General features: G+C 44.7%; 2 protein-coding genes across 2 annotated transcripts; one reads left to right on the top strand and one right to left on the bottom strand.

Annotated features, from left to right (window-relative positions):
- Positions 1-120: 120 nt before the first annotated feature.
- On the bottom strand, positions 121-11,120 carry LOC105020675 (solute carrier family 2, facilitated glucose transporter member 4). Its single transcript, XM_029117726.2, has 11 exons — positions 10,724-11,120; positions 8,356-8,451; positions 4,152-4,312; positions 2,953-3,077; positions 2,655-2,770; positions 2,051-2,213; positions 1,732-1,919; positions 1,446-1,550; positions 976-1,077; positions 598-801; positions 121-333 (listed from the first exon to the last, which is right to left on the bottom strand). Exons 1-11 carry the CDS (start codon positions 10,754-10,756, stop codon positions 121-123), a joined length of 1,506 nt encoding a protein of 501 aa, XP_028973559.1. The 5' UTR covers positions 10,757-11,120.
- Positions 11,121-14,917: 3,797 nt separating this feature from the next.
- On the top strand, positions 14,918-21,992 carry LOC105020676 (cellular tumor antigen p53). The gene is made up of 11 exons (XM_029117727.2): positions 14,918-15,063; positions 15,995-16,156; positions 16,348-16,414; positions 17,327-17,530; positions 18,404-18,590; positions 19,403-19,515; positions 19,646-19,755; positions 20,347-20,477; positions 20,563-20,651; positions 20,749-20,852; positions 20,959-21,992. Exons 2-11 carry the CDS (start codon positions 16,077-16,079, stop codon positions 21,044-21,046), a joined length of 1,173 nt encoding a protein of 390 aa, XP_028973560.1. The 5' UTR covers positions 14,918-15,063; positions 15,995-16,076; the 3' UTR covers positions 21,047-21,992.
- Positions 21,993-22,441: the final 449 nt, after the last annotated feature.

Below are 22,441 nucleotides of genomic sequence, written 5' to 3'. Positions count from 1 at the left end.
CCCCAGCCATCCACTGAGTTTCCCTGCCCTCCCGCAACACCCAAAAGCGGGTCTGAGTCCTGCCCCCCCCGTCTTTCCCGGCCCCCCCCCCCCCCCCCCCCCCCGCCCCCACCACCCCCCTCAGTTGAGGGATCCCTCCGCCCCCAGGTAGTCCAGCTCTGTGCTGGGCTTGTCCAGCTCCATGTCCATGATGTCGGGGGAGGCGTGGCCAAAGCCCGAGGAGATCTGGTCAAACGTCTTTCCCCGTGTCTCTGGCACCCGGAAAAAGGTGAATACGAGGAAGAAGAGCAGGAGGGCGGCGAAGATCAGGAAGACATACGGCCCACAGAGCTCCTGTGGAGCGGCAGACGGGTAGAGGAAAAAGAGGGAACATGTTCACAGCGATTACAGAAGACATTCAGTTAACCTGGGTCAGGCACCCCTATATCTTAGCCTCTCGTTTTAGCCTGGGTGTGTAATAAGTTGCTTACATTTGCACGTCTCACATTTTAGCTTGACAGCACCACTTCAGAGGCCAAAAATCGCTCAATGTTCATCCGTCATACAAGTCATCCCAGTATACCAAAAAAATAAATTGGCAAAATAACCGCCACTTACGGCAACATACTGGAAACCAAAACCGATAATGAAGTTGGCCGTCCAGTTGGCGAATCCGGCCACGGCCATAGCAGCGGGCCGGGGTCCCTGGGAAAAGAGCTCAGCCACAAAGAACCATGGGATTGGGCCAGGGCCCACCTCAAAGAAGGCCACGAAGCCAAAGATGGCCAGCATGCTGATGTAGCTCATCCAGGGAACGCTGTCCTGCATGAAAATAGACAGAATCTCTCCCATTATGGCCTCACTGACTTGAACAGGGGCACCAAATCTACCTACTGTGTATGGCTAAATTGCATTGGTAAATTGCACTAGTAAATTGTATTGGTGAACTGGACCAGGATGTGAGTAGATGGATGAATTAGCCCGTGTGGGACTCACCAATAGGCTGAGCGCCACAGTCATGACAACAGCGCAGCCACACATTCCGGACAGTCCCAGCATGTGTAGCGTCCGGCGGCCCATCCTCTCCACCAGGAAGAGCTTTTGATTGGATGAGAGGACAACAAACGGGTCATTAACGACAGGACAGGGCCACATTGCTAATTCAGGCGAAGGTTTGCAGGCGACTCTTACTAAACTGAGGTACTTCACAAGTCTGTTTTGTTTGAGGGCTTGACCAGAGGTGGGTTATGCATTTTGAAAATCAAATGTGAGTCCTCAATTCAGCCAACACAGTCAATAATGTACAACAATACATGCAGTATTGACCTGGCAAATCAAATCTGCCCTATTTGGATAAATGTGGAAGAAATGAGGGCATGCTGGCCCTTGAGGTTATCTTGTTTGTTCAGTGAAAAAGGTGTTAGACAGTAATGGTGGCACCTGGTGACAGGGCCATGCTAGCGTACCGAGACCACGGTGAAGGCACAGTTCACCACGCCGGCTCCTATAGTGGCATAAACAGGGCTTTGAACCCCTGCCTTCTGGAAGATACTGGTGGAGTAGTAAAATATCTGGAGTGGAGAGAGATATGAAACAGGCTTGGTAAGCTTTTAGAACAATTGTGAGAAAACACAACAAAAACCAAAGACAAAGTTTCTTTTCCAATATAGGTGAACAAATCAAAGACTGCCTGTGGAAAAGTTCCAACCCACTGAAACACTCTTCTCCCCAGTCTTCACCTCCATCACTTACAGCGTTGATCCCAGACAGCTGCTGTGAAAGCTGCAGCAGGATGGCGATAGCGATGGGCTGGCGGTACATGGTGGACCGGAAGAGCTCCGGGATGGACACCTTCCTCTCCATGTCCATCCTCCTCTTCTCCTCTTTCATCTCCGCCAGCATGTCGCCCACTTCCTGTCTGCCCGTCAGCCTTCTTAAGCCTGGGGAGGTTTGGGAGTGTGTGTATTTACTGGATGTCGTCCTATTCACTTGTGAGTTAAAAACTGTCAAAGAGGAGTAGCAGGAGAGGCCGTTAGAGAGTGTTGGGGCATGGCTGTGATTGGTGGCTCACCGCTCTTGGCGTGGTGCTCCTGGCAGCGGATGATGTACAGGAAGCGGGGGCTCTCAGGACAGAAAGGCAGGAGCCCCATCTGCAGGACAGTGGGCAGAACGGTCACACCCACCAGTACTGGCCACAGGTCCTCGCTGCCCAGCAGTGACTCCAGACCCAGGATCTAAGGAAAAGGTTTGACAGGGGAAAGAGATGCAGAGAGGAAATTAAAGTCAATAGAATTGGGTGGGAAGGAAGGAAGCAGCGCTGTAAGGTAAAAATAAATGATTTGTACTACTTTTCGAGGTATTTCATTATTTATATTTCAACTTTAAGTTCGGCAAATTCCTGAACAAAACATTTGTATTTTGTTTGCTTCATACATTTTCCCTGACAGCCCAAACTACTTGTTACATTTAGAGCATGTAGTAGGACAGTAAACGTCTGTTTTCTCAGTGGTAGGTGTCGACCCGGCTGACAGCTGCTGCAAGCAAATTGCTAGGAAACGCTCACACACTACTGCTTTTCAGAACGACTCCTGTCCAAACCAGTGAGTCACAGACCAGTGAGTCACACATCTCCCTGCCCTGCGAGGAACGTAGTCAGCCGGGACAGGTATCTGTACCTGTGCTATGAGGATCCCTGTGACGATAGCCAGCTGGTGGAGAGTACCCAGCGCCCCTCTGAGGCTGGTAGGGGCTATCTCACCCACGTACATGGGCACCAGACCGGACGCCAGTCCTGAGAGGGAGAGGATAAGGCTAAGACTCAGAAACTGGTACGCCAAGGTGTAAACCAAACAAGCAGCAACTGTCAACTCCAACTGTAGAACATAAGCTGTCCACATCCCAAGGAAAAGCCATTTGAACATCAAACATCAGACAACATTTCAAAGAAACAAAATCCATCAAAGTTGTTCTCACCGCAGTAAGCGCCGATGACGAATCGTCCCAGGATCATCATCTCAAACGACCGGCAGAGCTTGGCCATGCCCATCAAACCTCCTCCGATGAACGCAAACATGTTGTTTATGAGCATGGCTTTCCTCCTGCCAGAGTGAAGACGCGTGTCATTGTTATCGCTGGAATACTAGTTAACGTTGTAGGCATTTCATGTCATCAGTTGGTGGTTTATTCAATTGGTGTGGATATTTAATGCACTTTGCTATGAGAGAGGGTGGACTAGATGTCAAAGATATTGGGCCAGTCAACGAAAGGTTGCTGGTTCTAATTCCTGACCTGATAAGGTGTAAAGCCCCTGTCATTCTGTTCCTGAGGTGATGGTTGCTGGTGGTGGTTGCTGGTTCTAATTCCTGACCTGATAAGGTGTAAAGCCCCTGTCATTCTGTTCCTGAGGTGATGGTTGCTGGTGGTGGTTGCTGGTTTTAATTCCTGACCTGATAAGGTGTAAAGCCCCTGTCATTCTGTTCCTGAGCAAGACAGTTAACTCTTGTTGCTCCCATTTTGTTGCTGTAAATTAGAATCTGATATCAGTATACTTACCAGGTAAAGTGACAATAATAGAAGAGGTCTTTGATCATTCCATCATTCAGCCCTTAGATGGCAGACTTACACCACAAAACAGAAGTCCTCTGCCCTCTTTTTGAATCTCCTGTCTATCACAGAGGGCTCTGGGACAGTCTGCAGATGGCATCCTGACTCAGGTTACAGAGTGGAACTAGGTCAAGCCTCTGTCCTGAGTTTCTCCCACAGACAAGATCGAAGGAGCCATGTTGGATCTGACTGACACAGTCGCTCTCACTGACTGCCTGACATTCTCCAAAGGGAGCCATGTTGGATCTGACTGACACAGTCGCTCTCACTGACTGCCTGACATTCTCCAAAGGGAGCCATGTTGGATCTGAAGATGCAAAAGGTAAATAAGTATTGTGTAGGCCTATCTATGTCCAAACTAAATCAGATGAGCCTCTGCCTACTGTAGGTTTGTGTGTAATAAGTACATACATGCACCTACATCTATGCAAAATAAGATACAAGCTGTGGTGTCAACAAGAGCGTCTGCACCTGTGTGTAAATGTGTGCCTATGCCTACTATGTGTGTGTCCGTCCACTGTTGTGTGTGTATTTTTTGTATGTGTATGTGTGTGTACAATCTCTCGTACCTCCCTAGCCATTCAGAGACGACCCCAACAGTGAAGGAAGACATCATGCCTCCCACTGAGAAGATGGCTACCGACAGGGACCAGAGAGTGGTGAGGGTCCTGCTGGAGATGGGCTCCCCGTACCGATGCACCCATGTGGCATTGTAGTCCGCCTCAATGATCTAGTCAGCGGGAGGAGAGATGAGACAGGAATGAGACAATGATCTAGTGAGTGGGAGGAGATGAGACAGGTATGAGACAATGATCTAGTGAGTGGGAGGAGATGAGACAGGTATGAGACAATGATCTAGTGAGTGGGAGAAGAGATGAGACAGGTATGAGATAATGATCTAGTGAGTGGGAGAAGAGATGAGACAGGTATGAGACCTTGATCTAGTGAGTGGGAGGAGAGATGAGACAGGTATGAGATAATGATCTAGTGAGTGGGAGAAGAGATGAGACAGGTATGAGACCTTGATCTAGTGAGTGGGAGGAGAGATGAGACAGGTATGAGACAATGATCTAGTGATTGGAATGGGAAATGTATCTAGTCAGCAGAAGAGTGGAGACAGGAATGAGATACACAAGAACAAAAATGCCTCACGGTGGCGCTATAAAGGCCATGTTTTTATATCTTTAAAGTATGGTCCAGTATAGCTCACTGGTGGTGTTTAACAAGCAAAAACCCTTCATGCAACCACATAGTGGCCATATTGTTTTAGAAAGAGTGCTGGAAAATATAGCATTGGAGGACATGGACACATTGATGTGGCATACAGTCTTAGGCAGATCGGTCCAACAGATAAAAGTTCCAAGCATTATCATTTCATTGTTTATTTGTCATGTTTTGGCAACTACTGTAAGGAGTGCAGAACAAGCTAATCATGGGAAAGTGTCTAATTTCTCTCAATGCTCTCGGAGTGGGCAAACTGCTAAAACCCGCATGGAACAAAAATTGTTATAGTTTTATAGTCCGAGAGAGTGATTTCTGCTGGGTTATTTATTGTTAAGAAAACAAACATGTTTATATTGCAATTACGAACCTGGGTGTTCATATATAATATTAACATATTTGAATAGATCATCTTTACATACAATTGGTTAAATGTTGTTATTTCTGGAGGCAGTACTTCCCCATTCTACCACCGGCGGTCCTAAGGTGTACACAACCACCCCAGCACTTAGTAGTTCAGTAGCCTGATGACTGAGAGGCTGGTTGAGTTCATTCAGAATTCCCGGTTTCACATCAGCAGCGAGGGCTTAGGTTTGTAGTTTGTGATCTCTGACGCCTTTCCAAACAGCAGACAACAGTTGCTGGCAAATAGTTTTTTTCGGCTGGTCAGAATTTTAACCCAAGATTTCCTTTAAATGAATCACCTTTCGATAGATCAGTATTTTCTCAGAGGAGCACAGCTTAAGGTTTCGCGGCGCACATGACCGGTTGATTTCAGGGTTTTGACTAGTTAATAGACAAAACGGGGAGGTCAAGGATTTTCGGCTCCGAGCTTTCAAGAGTGTCAAGGGATCGGCACGCACGACCAGCTGGTTCATATCAGCGGTGGGTGAAATATGACTCACCTGGCTTGACCCCACGTCTGTTCCTTTGACTCAGTCAATGCCTCGGTTTAAATCCTCTCAGGCGCCTGACAATCTGCCTCAGAATAGATTTTTGAACTTAACTGATGCTTTCCTCCGACCTATGCAGCATAAACCGATGCTGTGTTTGGCATATTATAATACAACGTGCACACGCATTTGATGTACAGTGACACATTTGATGTACAGTGACACACGAGCCAAAACTGTATTAATAGCTGTATCATTAACACACCGTATATTCTGTCGGCGTGACATGTGAACGCCACGGCAAAGCACGACTGATGCTTTTCACCAGGCAACGGCCTTAGAACAGTGAATGTCTGGGTAGCTTTGAGAGAGCATCTACTATGTGTGTTATATCTACACCAGAGGTCAGTGAGAACGCGTGTCTGTGAAGGTCGGGGAGGTAATTCACAGATATGGACAGTGAGACAACACCCGTTCTTGTCATGGTGTGAACCCTCCGGGAACCCTATAGAAAGCCCAAAATAGCCCCCCTTTCCCATGACTCCAGAGTCTCTGCCTGAACTCCTCGGCCTCAGATTGCACCCTTTCCGCTGTGACGGACATCTGAGATGTGTGTGTGTGTGTGTGTGTGTGTGTGTGTGTGTGGGGGGGGGATATTAGTGCAATTTGAAGGCTTGCGGACAGATGAGCAGGTAAAGGAGAGATGAGGAAGAGGAACAGTACTGTCTGGGGGGCGTGGTGTGGTTTCTCGTGGGGCATCTTGTTGACTTCACTCTTTGTTGAACCCTCAGGTCTATCACTTGTAAATCTCTACATGCCTTCTATTTCTCCATGTATTAAAATCAAGTTCCAGCATGGAATTGTTTTGCACGGGCATTATCAAGATGCTTTTAAAACTTTTAGGTCAAAAATTAGGCCTGGTCCTGGATAAGAGGATGGTAGATAGATTTTCCACTGACAATTTTAGTCCAGGGATAACTTTAGACTGTGTAAAGGGCTAGCTTTAGACTGTGTAAACGGCTAGCTTTAAACTGTGTAAAGGGCTAGCTTTAGACTGTGTAAAGGGCTAGCTTTAGACTGTGTAAAGGATACGCTTTAGACTGTGTAAAGGACTAGCTTTAGACAGTGTAAAGGACTAACTATAGACTTTGTAAAGGACTAGCTTTAGACTGTGTAAAGGATTAGCTTTAGACTGTGTAAAGGATTAGCTTTAGACTGTGTAAAGGACTAGCATTTGACTGTGTAAAGGACTAGCTTTTGACTGTGTAAAGGACTAGCTATAGACTGCATAAAGGAATAGCTTTAGACTGTGTAAAGGATTAGCTTTAGACTGTGTAAAGGATTAGCTTTAGACTGCGTAAAGGACTAGCTTTAGACTGTGTGAAGGACTTGTTTCAGACTGTCCAGGAAATGTGCCTGACAAAGGTCCCAAAGTGATTCATTTCCAGATCAGTTCTTAAATGGCGTCTCTCTGTTGTGACTAGCTAATGGTGCACAGAGAGCTTTTCTGAGAGCGGTTTTCTGTCGTTGCCCGTTATCAACTGAAACAATGAGAACAAGCTTAACTGGATGAAATCAAGACGACATCTGTGTAAATGTCAACTCATTCTGTTAGCTCCCGTGCCCCTGTCAGATTCTACAAAGCGCAAACGTTTCAAAACAGTGAATAGTATTGTTGCAGCCATATCTATGTATCTGAATGTAAAATCACTGAACAATTGTTGGTAACTGAGTCGCTTAAGTACATTTTTAGCCAAAATCTAACAATTAAAATGTAGTATTGCTGATCAATCCGCCATCATATCACGTTTTAATTCTCAAAAATAACAATTAAAAATATCTGGCTGCCGAACGCAATTTCTAACCAGAATCTACAGCTTGCATCTAAAGAAAAATACATAAAACATTAGAAAAAGACACACAGGACGACACAGCGACAGCTGTAAACTTAACAGCAAGCATTCAGACAGGGATGAAAGTCCGCTACATCAAAACGTCGCAAGGATATACGAGAAGACAACAGGGCAAGGCAAACCTGTAGGATAGGGGTTCAGAACTCTTACCCTGCAATAGCCGACTGGTTTTCTGTTCTATCTCATCATTCATTGCACACACTTGGTGTCCCAGGTCTAAAAAAGTCCCGGATTAGGTGGTTGCAATGAAACAAATGGAGCGGAACTGGCTTGGAGGGTCTGAGTTCAATACCCCTGCGGTGGACAATCCCTCCCTAAAGTCCCCCGTGTCAAAAGGCTAAAAGTGTCAAAAAACACTATTAGCCTAGTAAGAGTTGAGGCACATTATGAACAGTGCCTCATGTGAGATCATTATGAAAAGCACAAGAGTTTCGGTTGCATGGCCTGTGAGTCATTCTTTTAACAAGTCTAAATCAGTTGCCTGTCTATGATGCAGGAACCTCCGACTCCCTGGCCTTTTCCATTACGAAGTGACCTGCTGCTGACTTTAAACAACTTAGGTGTTGTATATATCTGTCAACTAGGTTACGACATACGGGGCTTCGTGTGTAGCTTTTAGTTTCCCCCATGAGAGTAGGAGTAACATTGTCTTCTATTCTTAGGATTTTCTGGTACCAGACGATTTGTGGCCCTGGAGTGCATCTTCAAGCACAACCGGCTGAAAACCAAGGTTCTGTTGGTTTTACCTTCTGAGGAGCATTGATGACGCCGATGTTGTATCCAAACTGAAGAGATCCCAGTACGGCGGTGAACACTGATAGGGCGAGGGTTCCTGTCACGGTCTGCGGAGGACACACAAGAACAAAACACCCGTTACCTAGGTGACTCAGACAGGGTTGTTTGTGAAAAAAGGACTGTGAGATTGTGCGAATGATAAAAAAGGGCTGTGGATGGACAGTCTAGAAAGGCATGGTTTCTTTTATTAGTGCATATGGAAGCACTAATAAAATAGAGGTAAACATTTAACAAGCTTCCGGGCAATTACTATACGCAAGCACAATCACTCTCCTGTGCGTGCACACACACACACACACACACACACAGACACACACACATACATACACATGCAAAAAACGAATGCACAGAGGAGTGCAACCACAAACACACACGCTGTCCTCAACATACAATCAACAGCCTCTCTAATATCCTCTATGTATAACTGTGACACCAATGAGAAGGGATCTTTGTCCCTACGTCCAGGCTTTGCGGTGTGTCTTCCTATGAGGTGACTGAACGCTGAATTCCGTACCAGCTCCCATCAACCCACAGGCACCTGTTGCCGCGGTGACTGACTGCTAAGGCCTCTGGGAGAGACAGACCAGACCGGTCGACTGTTTACATATGTTTACCTCCAGCATAACACACTGACTGGCTGCAACAGCCTTTACAACATACCACTGAGTTCACAATAGTTAAACATGGCCTGTGATGTTGCTAAGGTCTTAATCCGATCATAACTAAATACGGCTGACGGTTTTCTCTGCCAAAACTGTTATCAGTACGTGTTCTGTTATTAATGAAAACACACAGAATCTTCACAGCTTTGATTCGTTTAAGCTATACAAGACATTACTGTATTCTGAAATATAACTTTCTATTTTATTCTATGCCTGACGTTCTGTTCTGTTCTGAGACAAGGCAATGGTTCATTAATGAATGACCAAATGCCTTTGCATATAACATTAGAGTGCTGTTTGAGTAGGGCTGTGTCTGTGACCTTGCTGTGTGGAATTTATGGATTAACTGTGTTTTGTCAACAACGGAACAAAGGGAAAGTGTATGTGTGTATGTGTGTGTGCGCGATCAATGGCATATGTATATGTGTGCGTGTGTATATGTATGTGTGTGTGCGATCAATGGGATATGCGTGTGTGTGTGTGTGTGTGTGTGTGTGTGTGTGTGTGTGTGTGTGTGTGTGTGTGTGTGTGTGTGTGTGTGTGTGTGTGTGTGTGTGCGTGCGTGCGTGCGTGCGTGCGTGCGTGCGTGCGTGCGTGCGTGCGTGCGCATGTGTGTATGGGGGTGTGTCTGGATGTGGGTGTGTCTGTGTTTTACTTGTGTGTGTGTGTGTGTGTGTGAATGAGAGACTCATATTATCCACAAAAAGCATCTAAGAAGATCCATGCTCTATTTCATTTCACAGAACAGGCATTGCAACATTTCAGCTGTAGTCCACGTATCAAGAACATATTGAGAAACATAAAAAAAAGGACAGAGTTGACAAGACAAGAGATCTTTGTCCCTGAATCTGTCGCCATCAACCAATCTTTTTCTATTGGGCAGACTAACACAAAGACCCTGACATTGTGTATTTCAGTATGAGTCTGTGTTCTTCTGCTGAGATAAGGAACACAACCAATTTGACCCACCAATATTAATCTCACCATTGACCTGTAATCATGCATGTATCTCCGCAGGTCAAGGTCACAAAATGCCTGTCTAACACATAAGGGCTGATGCCATATTCTGGCATATTTTCCTGAAAGTACAGCATTATGTAAAGGTTGATGTATGTAAACAATTGTTGTAATGACTGTGCTAGAGTCACTTGAAATTTATTTTACTAGCAAAAGTAACCCATTATACTTAACATTCAAAGACACAACATAGGGAGTTGCTCTGTCCATGGGGTTTTATACCCCATATCATAGATAAAAGCATTCTACATGAGTGGTATTAGTGGCTATCTGCTTGGATGGGACTATTTTAATAATAATTATTATTATTTCGTTATTCAGTTTTTAAAAAAAAACTAATGTAATGAAGGCTAGGGCAATTGAATGGACCCCGGTGAGAGACCAGGTGAGGAAGATGCAAGATCACTTACCTGAGATATGATTGCATGATCGATTAAAAAACGAAAATAAAAAAATAACCTACATTTATTTTAAATTTACATTTATGTACAACTTCGGCTGCTGGGTTAGTTTACTAACAAATCCTGCGCATAAATTCTACTCATGTATCATAACTAATCTGGGTTAGAGCCCATAAAAAACGTAATTGCAGGTTACTTATTGTAAATCAATAATTTTCAGAAACAAATATTGACTATACCTCCCCTCCGAGTTGGTGAAACCCAGTCGGCATGTCTTTGAATGCGCGAAAAACAGTTCACCGGCAGAAACAGATCACGGTCAGCAACAGTGGTGTCCCGCTCCCCGAGCTCACTATCAAATACACGTGAAAGACCTTCAACAGGTTTACGGATACAAGACCTGACACTTCTATTAAAAGTTGACGGGAAAAGTAAAATCCAAGATAAGAGCTGGAACACAAGTAAAAAGTAAAGAAGTTGAAATCGTTCTTAAGTTTTTACAGCGTGTCCTCTGAAGTTTGTAGCGCATCCGCTTGGATAGAATGACATCCGAACAGGCATACACACGCGCGCGAGAGATAGGGGGTAGCGGAGGGAGAAAGTGGCAACCTGAGGGATAGCTCCACCCGTCCCCTACTCTTGGAGGCCTTTCACAGAGGTCATATTTTGGGGCGAGACGAAAGCAGAAAGCCATGTCTTGACCTTATCCACCATTGGCTGAAGTCAAGAGGAGTGTTTTATATGCATGCGAAATGACCACAAGGCATCTTCGACTCTTATGAGGTTTCTACTGTCAATCTTTCAGATTCCATGAGGGGACATTAAATATTGCGTCATTATTATTTCATTACTCTTACAGAAGAAAAATATTTCAGTGAGAATGCAGTGTGACATAGTGCAATATTAAAGTTCTGTAATAGTTTAACTTCTTTAAACAAACTACAAATACCACGATCCACTACTGCGTGTGAATTTAATCAGTTATAGACAACTAAATGGGGAGAAAGTGAAAATGTCTGAATACTTTCCAACACCACTGTGTGTGAGTGTCTTGGTGTGTGAATATGTGTCTGCATGAGAGAGAGAGAGATGGAGAAAGTGTGAGAAAACATTGTAGCATTATCATGTAATGGATCATGCAATGTTGATAGATGGACTTATTTTTGTGGGTAAGGAATTTTATTCATGTGATTATTTGTACCACCCAGAAGAATAATGTTTGGAGACATCCTGATATGCAGTAGAGGATAATTAATTATATTTTCTGGATTGAGATCTGCAGCAGCTAAATGAAGAATATCTATAGAAAGGATACAAATCTACCATCTGGCCTGGTCATCCCTCTGCATGCATGGTGTGCAAAGGATGAATGCCTGGACCGTAAAAAACAGAACTCACGCCAGTTGTCTAATCTGGAGCAATGACTCAACATTTCTCCCGGACAGTCAGGAGGTTTTCGGTCTGCACTGTCCTAGCAGCTATTGTCTGTCTTTACCTCCCTCGTTAATCCATGCACTATTTTAGAGCACATGCCAAAGGGGTCGCACGGCCCACCAGTACACTACAGCTTATTCTTCCTATCCACCACAAATACCCTCCCCTATGTCACACAAAACCCTCCTCTATTTCACGCAAAAATACTATTGCGTACCGGGGCAACAGGTGGGTCCTAAATTCAGAACTCCCCGCTCGTCAAATTAGTGGGGTGACCGGGGGGGGGGGGACTGGGAACAGCTAGCAGGCGTGGAATTAGGAGGTGTGTCTTGGTCGGGGGTGGAGAAGGGACAAAGCAGAACCTGCCAAAAAAAGCAACGGAAACATCTCTGTGGCAGAGCTCGCTCATCCAACTCTCACGAACGCTCGTGGCAAACACACCCCCATCTCACGCCACTTCCACTCCCCCCCACTCCCACTGTCCTTCTATCATACTTGGATCTGACTCACACAGTTACGAAAGAGGGCCTGAACCTGACACCCTCATCCAAAGCCAGGGCTCTGGGCCATGAGTCGTGTGTGTGGCCCAGGGAAAACAGTGGACTAGTGGCCCCGGACCATACAGCATGAGGGTCTATCAAGAGCTAAATATCTGCGTCCAGCGACAAACTGACAGTGTCTAACAGAGAGAACTAACCTTCAAAGGTTTGTTGTGCATTTTAAGTTAAAATGTATTCCTTTGTTTTATTTTGCTTTGTTTTGGGGAGCGGGTATTTTATTGCTTTATTGACAGTAGGAGGGCAAACCGAGGGGGAGGCATATGTAGACAGATGAAGGGGACTCCCTAGATGTCCTCCTACCAGTCTCCCAAGCCCATAGTTTAAATTGCCCTGTCAGGAAAATTATTAAAAAACGATACCCCCCCAAAAAAATCTTTCAAAAAACGAAGGACAATTGAAGTGAGAAGGAAAGCAAAGAGAATTGGGAGGTACCAATACACATGACCACTCATGCCAGTGTTCTTTGCATTTGTCACGAAGTCACACTATCAGTGTTGTGTGAGTGAAATTCACACCGCCACTCTGACTGACACACGTGCTGCATGTGACTGCACCATCACCGGTCAAACATATGTGCATGTGTGTGTATTGACAAAAGGGGCATGAGAGAGTCATAGGTATTATAGGATTATTTTGACCCCATTTTTGTACCCTCCTAAAATCCCTCGTGATTAAAAAGCACCTCAGCAAATTTGGTGGTGTTGATGATTGAGACAAGTGTCCCCCGACGTACAAGAATGCCAGCTTCACACAGTAACGTGACGTATGTGTGACAGAAAACAGGTGTTGCATTACAGACTCATGTCCACTCCACATGTCTCAAGAAGCAATGGTGTCTACAGGCACTAAACGGAGTACCTGGCCATCTAGTGGCGTTATTGTGACATGAGACATGGGCTGTTGAATGCCTTTGGTTATAGCCACAATATTGAGCTATTCTAATATCTATGATTGTAACACTGAACATTGGGGTTATCAGAGAACTGAGTGTTCTGGACAATTTACACCTCTGAAAATAGCCAGACAGGAATAAAAAAAATAAAAAAAACAGAAATCATCTTAAAAGTAAGCAGAGCGCTCTGTAAGATACAGCTTATAAGCATGCAAAACTAAGCTATAAGCTAACTTAGAATAATGTAATAATCTAGCTGGCTAAAGACTGGTGGTTTTATCCTCAGTAACCTCTATAATGCTTCAGCTAATAAACCCTATTAACCTGGAGAATGGGTCTTAATTTTAAAAGGCATCTTAGTTGTAGACCATAGAGTTGTATCTCTCAAATGAACAAAAGCATGAGTCAACAGTAGCCTAGTGGGAACTGAGATGGGTGTTGATTCCATTTAAAGTCAAGTTAATGGTTTTAGCTACAGTCAGATGACAATATGAATAGATACTAATACTAAGGCTTGAAGACATAAGAGGTTATTATGGAGTCACTGTAGCTATCCCGCTTAACAAACTAGCTACACCTTTATTCATGCACAATTAACAACCTTAACAGCTTACCTGACTGGAAGATGTATTTTATTGTCAAATGCATTTTCTAGCAAGGAAGTCTATTTATATAGCACAGTTCATATATCGAAGCAATTCAATGTGCTCTACAAAGAAAAAGAAAACATATGAAAATACAATAACATAAAAACAAATACTCAAATGAAAACATTAAAACAACATCATAATAATGAAAAATATAATTTTCTACAATGGGGTTAAAGGTTATGAAGCTGTCTTGAAGCTAATTCTCTACTCTAGCCTAGGAGGTGCTGTTTCCCGAAACTACATATTGCATGCAGCTTTAAGAAAACGAAAATTACAGTTTTGCTTTGGCCAGTAAAACTTCTTTCAGCGCGAGGAGCTAAAATATGTGGTGTGTTTACTTTCTATGTTCTTATAAGGTTTTTATCACATTCTACTCGTTTTCATCAGTTATCACTCATATTTAGGCTACATGACTACTAAGCCAAACACAGTTACTTCCTCGTTGCGTTGCTTTCACCGACCTTACCATTACTAAGTACATTCATGGTATCAATATCCTAGATCGACCAACTGGTATCAGTTTTGTTTCTGATGTTGCTGGCTGGTACGATTTCCTGTTCTGGTCGATGTGTAGCTTATATTTTACAATATTTGTGTCTGTTCGATTGCCATAATGTGGGATTTTTTTTGTTAAATTACAATTCTGTTTTACTTAGGCTATTTGTAATTAATTTATCATCTCGGATAAACACATCTCTGAATTGTATCTAAATTACTTTTCGCAATAAAAATTAAATAATTGTAATTCTACCGACTATCATAATGTAAAATACATAACTGTGCATTCCTCGCGAGCATTTGGTGCACTTTGATTTGAAAACATACACCAAGATGTGTGCGGCCTCTGATTGGTGGCCTCTGAACTCAATAGCCACGCCCCAAAATGTTTTGGGAAATCCCCTAAAAGCACGCTATTCACTGAAGGAAGCTAAATATTTTTACTTTCGGACTGTTTCTATTGGTGATGTTTCTGTGATATCTTTACATGGACATAAAGCATATGTGCTGCAGGAAACGAGTGCTTTACGTGTGGCGAGGAAACGGTATATATATATAAATATATATATTGATTTTACACAACACATAATTTTTTTTGCATGAAAACAAGTATGTGGTCGTCGTCGATCAGCGATTCGAACATAGCCAATCAAGAAGTATAGCATAAAGCTAGCTGCCGCTAGTCTAGCTTTAACTACGTATCGGAGCTAGTTAAAGTAGTGGACGTATAGTAAATATATAATGCTAGTACATAGGAATTGTTTCAGATGTATGTAGGTTTTTATTGGGTCGGTGTGTTAAACGACCCGCAAGCTGGTAATACATGTTGAACTCTGTGGTTTGATTTGACTATGCAATGTTGCTGTATGTGTAATAGTTCATGCAATTTGATTTAAACCCCAGCTAACTAGTTGACTGTCTTTAGTCTATATTGTGACAATGTGTAGCGAGCTAGTTGATGGGGGTACTGTAGCTTGAGTGCTATTTAAATTCCAGCGAAATTAGGAAGTAAACAACTATAAGTACGCAACTATAATTACAATATTTTATATAAGGGAATAATTTCAATTGACATGTATTTACTTGCTACATCTACTGGATTCACCGTTTTCAAATTTGCATCGTATTTTAGACTGCCATTGATTTGTTTGCTAAAACATAGCACATGGTTCCACTTGATCAACAACAACATTTTGCCTAGTGCACCACTCCTTACATAGCTGGAGGGCTACACATCTCTGAGAGTTTATTGCCAAAGTACTCTGTACTTTGACCCCATTTATTTGCCCCTTTTTGATCCAGACTGGTATTACCCCGTAACTCCTAGGCTAAAGGTCCAACATGGCTGCTGCCCATTTGTGTCTTTAATCCCCCATGACTTCAGTCATCCAATAGACAGCCTTGTTTTGAAGGCATGGTCACTACATATGACCGGTCTCTACACTTCACTAATCAATTAGCTGTTCTCTTTCCTAGATCCCATTGCCTTCCCTCCTGCCTGGTGTTCCCTTGGCCCCATCCTCTCTTCCTGCCTCTGGTTCGACAAGCATTTGAGAGAATGAACGGGCACACTGAGGACCCAGATTTGATGGGTCTCCAGATGAGCCAGGGATCTTTCCAGCAGCTCTGGGAGACCATGTGGGTTTTGCACTGTCTTTAAGACCACATTACTTACAGTATATAGTGATGCTTAGCACTTCCAAAACATGCTACAATAGAGGATTGCGTGTCCTTAATGTGGTGTTTAAAGATTTACAGATCCTGTTCTGCGTTAGTCTGTTAAGGGCTACAAATAATGTGGGTGTAACTTTTATGGGTTTTTTTCTCAGAATGACTCCACAGGGCCCTAATATAGCACCAACTGAGAGTGAAAACTGGGACGATTTGGATGCCACGGTAAGTTTGCCTGCCTATTGATGTAAATGCACCTGCTTTATAAAACCACACCTGTTTTGAATGAGCTCCATGTTTTCTCCATGTATCCACATGCAATACCCCGCAGTGACTTCACAGTGCATATTACAGCAAATACAAAGCCCTGAACTACAAGGAACTCTATGTATACCTCTGAGAAATAATTTTGTTTAGACATTAATCCGGGGTAGCTAATAAAAAATGGGTTAAGCGTTGGCATTTCACAGGAGTACTGTGGGCTCCATGATTGTGAAATGGAAGAGGTTTGGAACCACCAAGACTCTTCTTAGAGCTGGTTGTCCAGACAAATTTAGTAACAGGGGAGAAAGGGCCTTGGTCTGGGAGTGGGTTAAGAACCCAATGGCCACACTTACAGAAATTCAGAGTTTCTCTGAAGAAATGGGAGAACCTGCCAGAAGGACATCCATTTCTGCTATCAATCTGGCCTTGATTCTGCGCCTAGGTGGAGTTGAACCCCACTGTACATCTTCAGGGTACCTGAAGATCAATGTCCACCAACACCCCCAATCCAGTATGACAGAAGCTCGGATTAACTTTACAAATTACTGAATAAATGGTCTCAATACCTTATTTGTGAGAAAAGGTATTGAGATAAATGCCCCAGTACATTGGCATTTACCTTGTTTTTGCTTTGTCATGATGCAGTGACACTGGGCAGTGTAAATAAATATAGGCTGTGTATTTCTGTTTTGTGAGCTTCTGTTAGACAGTTTGATATAACATCTAACCTGAGCAGTGTGTACTCGCTCTTGTCACAGCATTCTCATAGGAATGCAGCCAGTGACATCTTCTTTCTTGTTCATTTGTTTGGATCATGTGGGCGAAAGCTCCAAGTCTTAATAGATTGATGGCATGCACTTACCCTCCCCGTAGCTCCTTCCAGAGTCCACCTTAGATGACGGCTTTGAGAGGCTGTTTGAGCTGACGGACCAACCCGTCGCGGAGCCCTTTGTGACTCCCGCGGACAACGTGCCTCCTACGGCCTCCACTGTGCCGTCGACCGTCGACTACCCCGGGGAGCACGGCTTCCAGCTGCGCTTCCAGAAGTCCGGCACCGCCAAGTCTGTCACCTCCACCGTGAGTGCCGTGTTTGGGGCTTACTGCGTACGATGCGGACAGGGTCGTTGAATCGGTGCCAGAGTTTACAGTTGAAACGCGTTTGTTATGCAGCTCGTCCGGTAATATGTGTATATACAGACCATGTTTCATTGTATGCGGCAGAATGATTAGAAAATACATATATATATTTACATATTAATAATTTTAGTAAATGGCTTTAACCCTGTTTAATCTGTAGTCACATTTCCAATTTTTTTGAATTTCGGGTTAATTGTTGCTACCTTACCTCACACAGAAAACCGATTCCATTCATTCTGTGTCCCCGTGGTCTATTAGAGTATGATGCAGTTCATTGTGACCATTCGCCAAACCCCTCTTTTTGGTGCAAGTTTTTTTTGGGTTTAAAACAGCCAATCGCACAAGGGTCTCCATAGTGACCCCCGTGTCAGTGTGCTGTGATAGGCCTGTCAGCCCTTAAATGAACACCCCCCCTCCAACTCAGTCATTGGCTCAGAGGTGTCACAGTAAGGCATGGGGCTGACATGACAGGGCATGTTCCAAGAGTTCGTGTGTGTGTGTGTGTGTGTGTGTGTGTGTGTGTGTGTGTGTGTGTGTGTGTAGGTAGCAGTCCATGTCAAAATCTATAGTTACAAACAAGGATTCCTTTAGTAAATATTCATACAACTCTGTATTATGTTCTTATATCTGCTGATGTTTTTTTTAAATATTTTACATACACTTCAATATTTACTGTATCCCCGGTGAAATGCTTTCTTGGTGTATTTTGAAGTGCAATTTTCTTTTCTTCAGTCCATCAATTCTTTTCTGTTCACCTCCACATTAGAAAGTTCTTATTTGTATTGTTTTTGCGTCCCCCCCCCGCCCTCCCAGTTTTCGGCACAGCTGAACAAGCTGTACTGCCAGCTGGCTAAGACGTGCCCGGTGGAGGTGCTGATGCTCAACGAGCCCCCGCCAGGAGCCATCCTCCGAGCCACCGCCATCTACAAGAAGTCTGAGCATGTCTCCGAGGTGGTCCGTCGCTGTCCCCACCACCAGAGCGCCCCCGAATACAACGAAGGTGTGTGTGTGTGTGTGTGTGTGTGTGTGTGTGTGTGTGTGTGTGTGTGTGTGTGTGTGTGTGTGTGTGTGTGTGTGTGTGTGTGTGTGTGTGTGTGTGTGTGTGTGTGTGTGTGTGTGTGTGTGTGTGTGTGTGTGTGTGTGTGTGGTAGTTAAGCAGAGGCTGCATGTCTTTTAGCCTGAGGTAATCATTTGAAAGGGAGGCACCATGCCATTCGGTTATCGGCGCCTTCATTCACAAAGAGCGTAGATAAACAACAGTAACATTTTCCTATCGGTTAGATCATTGCTGTGAGTCTGGGTGGTACGACTGTAAAAGCTGCCTGTCTGTCTTTTAATTGTAAGCCAATGAGGAAGAAGGGAAAACCAATGCAAATCGAATCCAAATATTCAGTTGGACCCACTGCACCCCTCAGCTTCTGGCCTGCGTCTGAGGCTAAGCATGGGCCAGTCCTTGGATGGGAGAGCTGATGCTCGTGCCGCTGGTGTTACTAGAGGAAGCGGGGGTGTCTCTTGACCGTGAAGGGGACATTACCCTGCGTAGGGTGCCGTGTTTTGGATGGTTCTTCTGACTCTGTGGCTCTACGGATCTTACAGCCCTTGTCGTTAGAGCGGGGCTGTTCGGCAAACTCATTCCTTCCGGTGTCTAATATCCGATTTTAGTACCTGTTATTACCTTTGTAAGTTTGTACTAAAATGTGTGTTATTGCAAATGTGTGTATGTCACTTTGGCTTGCAAAAGAAATGCAAAAATGTAACGGCCTCAAACATATCAGACATACTCTGCCCTCTCACTTCCTGTTTCCTGTCAAGGTGTGAACCACCGCAGTCACCTGATCCGGGTGGAGGGTAGCCAGCGCGTTCAGTACCTGGAGGATGAGAACACCAAGCGCCAGAGTGTGGTGCTGCCCTACGAGCCTCCCCAGGTAGGCCTCCCGGGCCGTAATTCCCCCGTCCTTCCTACCCGAGGACGGGGTAGGGGGGCATTTGAAACGCGCGTCGCCGCGTGCTGACCGCCCGCCCGGGTGTCATACATCTTTGCCGTTGTCTTTATAGCTGGGCTCCGAGGTGACCACCGTTCTGCTGAACTTCATGTGCAACTCCAGTTGCATGGGGGGGATGAACCGGCGGCCCATCCTCACCATCCTGACCCTGGAGACGGCGGAGTAAGTACGGCCGGTCTCATCCTGAGGCCCTCCGGCTAGCAGCCCAGGGCGACGGCTACTCGTCCCGGCGTCCGAACGTAATTCGTAATACATCACGTGCTGTGGGTCTCGAAAGTATTCAGCCCCACCCCCTCGAACGTCCCACCTTTTATTGTGATGCGCATGTGCTGCGGTGAAAGCTCCCCGATAAATCTGTTTCGACTCATGTCTGCTGGGGAGGTTGGGGGTTGGTTGGGATGTTTTTGAGAGCCGCTGTCAACATTGGCATCGTAGCGAGACAACATGCTGAATTCGGTCAATGTGTGTTGTGTTTTTACATGCACATCACCAATCTAATGGATATTGTCAAATAGTCTGTGTCTCTTCAGATGTCATTGCTAGCCTGCGTTTCCTGTGGACGAGGTCCATGTAGTCATCAACATGGCTGCCGTTACCTCTCGTCTGCTCCATAGAGGTGTTTATGGGTGTAGCAGTGCCGTTGAGACAATTGGCAGATGCTTTCATGTTGGACGTCCGCAGTAGAAAGTGTTCTCTAACGCGTGTCATCTATCTCTATTGAGTCTAACTACTCATGGCCCCCCCCCTCTTTAGGGGTCAGGTTTTGGGGCGCCGTTGTTTTGAGGTCCGTGTCTGCGCCTGCCCTGGCCGTGACCGCAAGTCTGAGGAGGAGAATGCAGCCAAAAGTCTGAACGGGACCAAGACAGCCAGCGGCACCAAGAGAAGTAAGGGTGTGGCTGCGTCCCAACACTTAGGGCTCCTTTCTCGTCTCCTTTGTCATTGTTGACCTCGTTTCCCCCCCCCCCTCAGAGTCCACGCCCCTTCCAGGCACTAGCAAGAAGACAAAAAACGTTTCCAGCACCGAGGATGAGGACAAGGACGGTGTGTTTCTGTTGCCGGTGAGTGATCACAGGCAGACGGGGGGTGAGACTATGCATCTCTAGTAGATGAACGTGGCACCGCGCCCACTTGGAATTGACTCTGGCTTTCTATCAGGTTCGTGGCAGAGAGCGCTACGAGTGGCTGAAGAAGATCAATGACAGCCTGGAGCTGATGGACCATGTTCCTCCTGCTGATCAGGAGAAATACAAGAAGAAATGGTGAGCTAACCACGGCCTCCTCGTTTGTCTCTCCATAGTCTACCGTCCTCAGTTTAACGTTGGTAAAACGGTGTCTGATGTTGGTGCTGTGTCCCTTCATTCTCAGTTCTGCCATAAGCATCAGGAAGGGAGCGGTCATTCCGAAGAGTGGGAAACGTCTGGTTACCAAGGAGGACAAGAGCGACTCCGACTAAAACCCGACAGCACAGCCCTGTATCCTGACGTTATCCCGACGTCTATTCTGTATCAACGTTGAAATGACCAATACCTGACCTAAAGGCGCTACACACAGGCACTTTTTGTCTGAATGTGTAGGTACTGTGCTGTTCTGATTTTCTCAGTGTTGCATTTTTTCATTTGAACGTTTTCAGATCTTCAGATAAACCCCAAGATTTTAGAGGTCTTGATTTTGCCTCCCTTTTTACTGTACTGTTGACTTGAATATCTTCAAATGGCCCGTCAGCGTTCAGACCTAGAACCAGTTGGGAGGTGGCTGGAAATGTATGTACAGCACTTCAGTCAGTATCCCACACCACTGAGCTGAAGGCGCCCCCCATGGACGACTGGGCCAAAGGCCTCCATAAAGTAACATTAGGTTTTGGTCGAAGCTGGGTAAACATTGGATGGCAAGAACTTTCAAAATTAGAGAATCAGAAACGAGCCATATATGGTTCTCTACACTGTATTATCTAAATTGAAACAACTCCACCTCAGGTATGGTGAATTAACCCCCATGTCTTCCTATACCTGTCCATTACTCCCTGCAAAACATGCAGTGTTTATGTGTGGAGCCATCACTGTCAGGAGGGAGATTATCCGCTTCCCCTTTGCCCCGACACAGCACCTCAGGTTGTGTTTTTGCAATTTTTTTTTAACCGAAGCTTTTTGTCATATAATGGTCCTGCGAAGTCGTGATGTTTTTTTGTTGATTGTCCAGCCGCCTGTGTTCTGCCAGTTAGTCTTTGTGCTTGAGGTAACCACTGCCGTTATGCCCCGTTCTGAATCCTTGACTCCAACATCACCGTCAAAGGCGTGTACATTTTTAAGTAGTCGACTTCCAACGTCTTCCAACTTCACAGTATTTTTGTTACTTTAGTTATTTTATGATGTCTGTGTTTTATTTCCAGTTTTGTAGCTACTCTGTTTTTGTTATCACCGCTGTTATGCCGTAAGATGTATTGGATTTAACTTTTATTTGTTTACTTGATTATTCTGAAATCTGTTTTTGTGCTGAGGCTGGCACTTTTTTTTATTTAGGGGAAAAAGGAAACATTTCAGGGAACTTTCAAATAAAATCAATTTCTTAAATACTTATTTTCTCACTACTTATTATATTTACATTCCTGCGGTCAATGAAGACAACATGGGTGACCTGTTTAGCTGTAATCTGACCTCAGAACAAAATGTTTGCTTGTCTGGGCCGGATAGTGTATTTGTTCATTATTTTCACACCTTGGCTCCCAAACCATAATGTTTTAACGTAGCTTACATTCACAATGATCAATGCCATAACAGGCCAGTCCAGGTCTAATTTTCTCGCAAATTACATTTTGCAACCTCATAACTAGCTCGGACCAAAGCCAACTTGA

The sequence above is a fragment of the Esox lucius genome, chromosome 24, assembly GCF_011004845.1.
Source record: "Esox lucius isolate fEsoLuc1 chromosome 24, fEsoLuc1.pri, whole genome shotgun sequence".
Lineage (NCBI taxonomy): Eukaryota > Metazoa > Chordata > Actinopteri > Esociformes > Esocidae > Esox > Esox lucius.
This window is presented reverse-complemented; position numbering and strand designations above follow the sequence as displayed.

Bases quoted from the DNA above. Each gene is read 5' to 3' on its own strand.
- LOC105020675 (XM_029117726.2), bottom strand. From the start codon at position 10,756: ATGCCGACTGGGTTTCACCAACTCGGAGGGGAG. The intron at 8,452-10,723 runs GTATAGTCAATA...TGTCCTCCGCAG, and splicing joins TTCACCAACTCGGAGGGGAG to ACCGTGACAGGAACCCTCGC. The intron at 2,214-2,654 runs GTACAGATACCT...CCTTTTCCTTAG, and splicing joins CAGGGATCCTCATAGCACAG to ATCCTGGGTCTGGAGTCACT.
- LOC105020676 (XM_029117727.2), top strand. From the start codon at position 16,077: ATGAACGGGCACACTGAGGACCCAGATTTGATGGGTCTCCAGATGAGC. The intron at 16,157-16,347 runs GTGGGTTTTGCA...TTTTTTTCTCAG, and splicing joins CAGCAGCTCTGGGAGACCAT to AATGACTCCACAGGGCCCTA. The intron at 17,531-18,403 runs GTGAGTGCCGTG...CCGCCCTCCCAG, and splicing joins CCAAGTCTGTCACCTCCACC to TTTTCGGCACAGCTGAACAA.